This window comes from Olea europaea, chromosome 5, assembly GCF_002742605.1.
Source record: "Olea europaea var. sylvestris chromosome 5, O_europaea_v1, whole genome shotgun sequence".
Taxonomy (NCBI): Eukaryota; Viridiplantae; Streptophyta; class Magnoliopsida; order Lamiales; family Oleaceae; genus Olea; species Olea europaea.
The window spans coordinates 13,153,421-13,160,621 of record NC_036241.1 but is presented as its reverse complement, the minus strand read 5'-3'; the positions used below and the strand labels follow the sequence as shown (position 1 = coordinate 13,160,621).

Genomic DNA, 7,201 nt, shown 5'->3' with positions numbered 1-7,201 from the left:
ACTTGCAAAATTTGGTCCTCAAATTTTGACTTTTCTTTTAATTACCCCTCCAAACATTGCATCATGATGTCCCCAATTTTCGGAACTTGTGCACTTTGGTCCCCACTTCATGATTTTGAACGCTTCTGGTTCATTTTCACTCTCTTTTGCCTTGTCCTCTTACCTTGGGTGATTTTTACCTACAAAGGCAATAATTGCATAATTGTAAATAGAATTTCATTCATTTAATTAATATTTAAGCTTATTCAGGTATTAAATGAGTGTGCAAAAGTATACTTATCAACAATATTGCACTTGACTGAATAATATAATGAATAAGAATATAAATGTCTATATTTCTTAACAATGTCTAATACTATTTAATCAATATGACATTCACGTTATGTACATGACATCGAATTTTAAGTGTATATTGAATCCATGACCAGAAATGGCTATGATTTTCTTGAAGATCCTCAGCCATCAAGAACGTCCAATAGTCATAAAATCGCCTTGGCCTTAGGATCCACTCTCAGTTGCATTTGCCTATTGATTCTTGGGTTCAGTTTCCTTCTCTAGTGGAGACATGAGAACAACCAGCAAATATTCTTCGGCAGGAATGATATGTATTTAATACTCGGGTGTCTAGAAGCGAGTCGATTGTACTATGTCTAAACTCGCCCTTCTCAATTTCAGAACACCGCCAAAAAAGTGTCTAGGAAACTTGAGAAGGTTCCAATTTAGAGAACTTCAGAAGATGTTCATTCCCATGGTATGCTCATCATTTACATATTTCACTGATAGTATTATTGTGCCTATTTTTCCTATACTGTAGCTAAACCATCGTTGGACTTTGGGACTAGGAAAAGGATTGCCTTAAATGCTACACGTGGTTTTTTATACCTTCGCGAGCAATGTGACCCCAAGATGCCGGTCCTATGATTTTTGGGGCGTGAGGCGAACTTACTAAATTAGGCCCCAAAAATTATAGTATGCATGCAAAATTTTATCAGTGTCTTATGAAATCAATTATTAAACAATAAGCAAAATGTATTATACAAAATATTTTTATTATAATCAAATAACAAATTTGACAATGCCCCAAATGATCGGTTAAATACTAAACAATCAACGTTCTACCACTTCGTGTCAAATGGATTTCAATATTACTTTTGAATTTTGAATTTAAGCTTCAAAATACAAAGAAACTAGAGAAATAACATTTAATTCCCAATCGAATAAGTGGTATCTAACAATCAAAGAAAAATTATGATTCACTTTAAGTATTAGATAAATTCAATTCTCCATACAAACATGACATAAGAGGTGGTAGGCATTCGAAAGTTCTTAAGTATTTCTATTTCAGTAATACAAAAACCCCACAAATATAGCAAATCATCTATCAATCTACATAGCTACATAATGTTTATTTTCAAAAGTTGCATTATAATCATATATCAATCATAATTATAACTTAATATCATATATTAATTAGGAAAAAGGACAAAAATAACATACATATTTAACTCTTTCATCTTATAATATCCGATGGAAAGTAAAACAACACGATTATTAGCACAATTCTTTTTAAAGAGAACCCAATAATTCAAGGAAAAGACTTGTTGATTTGTTAATTTTTCAATCCAAATAGTCTCAAGAAAAGTTTCTATATTTTTATGAATGATGAGTATAAAAGTAAACTAGAATCATTTTAAAGCACATATAAGAAAATAAAATAGAATTACAAACTAAGAGGAGGATAAACTTGAAGCAGCAAGCTTGTTTCTGGAGATTGGAGAATATGACTCACAAATCGAAAAACAACTAATAGGAATTTCTATTGGATCTAACTTAAAATTAACTACAAATTAATTGTAAATTCTCTCTCGCACGCATGCACATAGGCCAAACGGGAAGTAAGAAATTGTCCTTAAATCCAGTTTTTTTATCCTTTAGGGAAAAAATAAATAAATAAATAAATAAAATTGAGGTCCCCTTCTTAATTGGGTATGAGACAGAGGCCTCATTTGCCTTTGCTCGGGACCGGCCATGCCAAGATCATTCATTGGGACATAAAGGCTGCAAACTTATTGCTCGATGATTACTGTGAGGCTGTCATAGGATATTTTGGATCGATAAGGCTTTTGGATCATCATGATTCACATATCACGATGGCCACTGGGGGCATTGTAGGACATGTAGCCCTCAAGTATCTCTCTACAGGCCAATCCTCGGAAAAAACAGATTTTTTCGGGTTCGGAATACTCCTGTTAGAATTGATCACCAGTCAAAGGGCTTCAGAATTCGGGAAAGCAGAAAATCAGAAGGACCTATTCTTGATTGGGTAAGTACCAATAGAAAACAAAGGATAGTATTAAGAAAGAAACAGAAGTTAAACTGTGAGGTCTAACAGCAGTTCCTTGTGACTGGTCTATGCAAACACGTCTCAATATGTTTAGAAAACTCGATATTATTTTGCTAAAATTTCCAAAAAATACTATAAAACATAAACCCAACAATACTAAACCATGCTGAGGGGCTGTCTGAAGAAACATGATTTTGTTCGGAAGTGGTTTGTAAGTAAAGCTTCACTATATCATTGGTATGCATATTTGCAAGACATATCAAATAGTTATTATAAAGAGAAAATGAGGGAATATGACGTTTTGAATAGTGACTTTTGAAGAATGTGTGATTAGAAATAGAAAAAATGTTTGAATTTATGTGCAAAATATTTTATTAAGTGAATGTACGGTCGAAAATGAGTATGAAAAATAAAGAATCAAAATAATCGTTGTTAAACAGGGTCTCAATATGAACTTTTGAAGTGAGAAGTAGAGCCAAAAACAACTCATATTTTCCCAAGAAATAATAATAAACATTATATCGTATTGCTCCCTGGTTTGAAATCATGAAAGCTTCATTGTTTTTCCTTTAATTTGTATTTGTACATGATTTCACTTCAACGATCAACTCCAAACTATCATAAAGTCTAAAATCGTTCAGTGCTTATCTTATATCAAGTAATGCGGATGAGCAGTACAACCATGATAAAGATACAAATCATTACAAAAACCGCAAGCCATGTGGCACACGATGTCTTGAAACTCTGCGAGTATGCCTCCATTGCCCGAGTGTTGGCATGTCCAGTGCTCACCAAGCTCTGCTCGACTGCTATCTCTGTTGATTCAAGTATCTACACTCAAAAGACAAACAACACAAGGAGAACAATTGTGAAAACACTGATCGATATAGTAAATAGGTTCAAAAAATAATAATAATAAATAAATAAATAAAATAAAATAAAAAATAAAAAAATTAGCTGGGTAACCTGCCTCGTCTAAAAAGGATTACTTACCAAGTATTCGAAACTAGAATTACGATCCTTATATAAACATATCAAAGCAACCTAGTGCCTAAAATTTAAGCACACGAGATTTGAACTCACTCTCCCTGTGTTTTGTATCGATTGACTCATCATCAAGGTGCTCTCTTTAAGTTGTCGTGCCAAACCAACCATTTCATCAGTCAAATTGTCTCGAAGCTTTCTGCAGAAAAGAAACAGTTAAGATCACTTTTGTAGGTACACCTGGGATTTTATCTAAGGAGAAAAATGAGATGCGAAACAAGAGGAAAAAGGGGAAGTGACCCAATGTTTCTCAGAGGGGAAACAGTTATATATATAACAAAAGTAGTGACTCGAAGTCTTTTAAACCAAACTAGTTATTGAAGCTTTTTTCTGTTAAACTCAAATCTTAGTTAATTATGTTGCCTACACTTGGGCTGCAGCTATTGGTTAAAAACTCAAAACTAGTGAATTAACAGCAATGATATTCATACGCGTATCCCCAGTTGAAAAACACCTGCAAGAACTATGTAACCTTCTGTCTTGCAGCCTTGAAGCTCAGTTCTGTTCTCCCGCACACCCGTTCTCATGCATATGCATGTAACTCTTAATATATGACTGGATAAGCTTCTACAAGCTTATAAGCAGTATGTCTTAAAGAATGTGTGTTTAAAAAGACAACAAAATGTTATGGCTCCAATGTGTGAATAAAAATGGAATTTGACCAGCTTATAAGCAATTATAAGCTTCACTAAACATACACTTAATATTTCAGAAGAAAAGCTTCAACAAATAAGCTATTCAGATTAATAATTCAGTTATGTAAGATTTTGAAAGTATTTTCATCAAGAAACTTCATAAATGCATGTACATGTAGAAAGTACCTGTGCTTCTCAATATGAGTGTGTGCTGCAGAATCCAATTTGACAGACTTCACTTTATTGTCGACTTTGACGGTATCATTAGATCTATCTTCGGTTGGAGGCCTGATTACATTGAAAGTCAAATTTAAAAATATAAGACAAGATATCATATACTAGGAGCTATATAAACTTCATTTATACATACACTAGTCTCTGCCTCAATCCTCTAGGAGAGTGAACACTTTCTCCTTCAGGTCTGGAGAGGATTTGCGTGTCAGAAGTCTCTAAAGAACGATCCTGAGAAACTTGCTTAGTGGACTGCAGTTTCCAATAAAAAAGAGTGACGTTAATATTATTACAAATGCAAACACAATCTATTTCAATCAAAGAGGAGAACTGAAATGAACAAACAGAAATCGTATATTCTGAATGTTCAAAACAAGCAAATTTTTACAAATTTATCCAATTTCTGCTGTCTACTCATGACTCAAGTAGACGGTGATGATGCTATAGGTGGTTTTTTATTTTTAGTTGATAACAGTACAAAAGTTAGAATAAGAATGATGTTGTCTAAAAGGTATAACTCACCCAATTTCTTGGTTCATTTGGAGGGACAGAAACTTTCCAGCCTTTAGAGGGCAATGATAGAACAACTGAAGGCAGACATTATGTACATTATTTACTTTTGAAGAAATGAACATATAGTAATCGAATCTCTTAATCTATAGATGCCTAAAAATTCAGATCTAGTGCAATTTTCTTCAGCTTTTCTAGTAGAGATTAAGTCCCTACATCCTGTCAAATTTAGTTCTCATTTTGGAAAACGTTTACAGAACCAAGTTTTATATACGACAGTTTTTAAGGGGACTAGTCTTTTTAGCTATGTGAAATTTTCATATTATACAAAATAATGAGGCCATCCCTGATTCACCACGTTATCATATTAGTTTTGCGTCCATTTTGCAATTAACAACTCTCCCTTGTGAAGAGTTGTATCTGGAATCAAAGGCTTACTATGTCATAGCAAACAAAAAATGGAATAGTAATATAAAAATATATCATATAGTCATTTCAGGAAAAAAAGAAGTTCAACATGTGCAGCTCATCAGTACACGCACCTCAGTGTTACTTATTTTGGCTGCAATACCTTCAATTTTCTCTGAATATTCATTCAACTGAGCTTTTGAAACCCTGTAGAAAGTATGTCAAAGACAGAGTTCAGATCATAAAATCTTCTACATCAATTCTCATCAGAATAAATGCATGAACAGCTTAAATAGATTTCAAGAAACTACAAACCATTTCATTTGAGTAAAAAGACATCAACCATAACGAGAATGCAACTAAAACCCAAACCTGAATTGCATACTATGCAAGAAGCACCGAGCCCCCACCTTTTCAACATCGCATATTAGATATTACATGCTCCAATAAAGCAGATTCATTATTTTATGGTTTCAATTAGTAGCAGGGCAGAAAAGACACTATACCATCTCTGAGAACGAAGGGGTCAACATCCAGAGACGGATGAATTAATTCCAGAAATGATATAATAGCTACACCAAAAAAACAAGCAGATACCATCCCGCAAATCCTTATTACCCAAAAAACACTTTTGTGCTCCAAAATCCCAACTCCAATATAGAGGAAATTGCACTGCAAGTGTGTAATTGTAGAGCATGTTAGAGAGCACTTTTAAGTGCTTATAAGTTGTGAGTCCTATGGAATGTGTGAATAATACGTGGATAGTAGGTTGGTCCTAATAAAAAGTATGTTTGACGAGCTTATAAAAAAAGTAAGCTTTGCCAAACATGCACTTAATGACCACGAGGTCTTTAATCTTAAATGTCACCCTGTGAAGCATCCATTATCATGGATCTAAGATACTATATGAAATTATATTACAATTTGCAAAGATGGTATTTGATTTTCATAAAAGTTGAAATGATATAAACTTAAATTCTTATCAATCAGTCATCTATATGATGGGAAGTTCTGTCAACTAGAAGTACATAGCACCACTCAAATGATACAAGTTCAAAATAAGTTCAATAACATCAGTTCAACATATAAAATTATGTAACTGAATAAGAAAGAATGCAAGATGAGAGGATGTTAAGTATCCTATGAGAAAAGCATGCAAACCTGGGCAATCCTTCAGCAGTCTTCTCCTCTGCCGATTGCTCCAATTGCTCCCGCAGTGTAGCAACATACTACACAGGTAGCACAATTCATATTCTATTAAGTAAGACATAAAAACATCACTAGTTCCAAACATATTGATAATAAATGAGAAATCTTTCCAATTCCAAATTAAAGCTCATAGGGAAAGATGCGACAGTTTACCTACTATATTGTTCCATCCATCATTAACTTATAAAGGCATTTATAAATCAACATGACTGAATAGATACTTAAACATCTTGATAAATCTACCAAAAGAAGCATATATCTAGAGCATCTCTCGAGAAAATTAGTAAGGAAAAGAAGATTTAGCGTTAAGTCCATTACTCAGTTAACAATTCTATTGGAAAGAACTGTGGATGTACATGTATGAGCTTCACTTGATTTTGCTGTTGGGGCGCAGTTGCAAGTAACCTTCTCAGGTTGACTTCAGTTTTGCTCAAAGCCATCTGAAATCCTTAAGAAATGTAAAACGAATTGATCAATTGCAACAAAACATTGTCCTGAGATGAGCAAGTAGAAAACATTAATTCAACAAATAACAAGTGAAATATTATTAAAAGAAAAGTTCATTTGACATAAGATTCCATTGCTAGGATCTTCAATAATGCTAAATCAAAAACCAATGTATGTCCATTAGATGAGTAAATGTGGTGCATGTACTAACACACGCAGGAATGTGGTCATCCAATGTTCCAGTGTGATAGATCCTGATCTTAAAATGAAACCATGAGAGGAATGAAGCTGCTAATAAAACAAAATGATTATTACAGCAGGAAAATGGGACTAAAAGAAAGCTGGTTCAAACTTGAAACTTAAGATGATAAAC

The 7,201-nt window shown here is 33.5% G+C and overlaps 1 protein-coding gene across 1 annotated transcript; it reads right to left on the bottom strand.

The window, feature by feature from the left end:
* Window positions 1-2,998: 2,998 nt before the first annotated feature.
* LOC111394256 lies at window positions 2,999-6,821 on the bottom strand. Its single transcript, XM_023020012.1, has 7 exons — window positions 6,738-6,821; window positions 6,334-6,401; window positions 5,307-5,379; window positions 4,394-4,506; window positions 4,210-4,311; window positions 3,428-3,527; window positions 2,999-3,175 (listed from the first exon to the last, which is right to left on the bottom strand). The coding sequence occupies exons 1-7, from the start codon at window positions 6,819-6,821 to the stop codon at window positions 2,999-3,001; spliced, it is 717 nt and encodes a 238-aa protein (XP_022875780.1).
* Window positions 6,822-7,201: the final 380 nt, after the last annotated feature.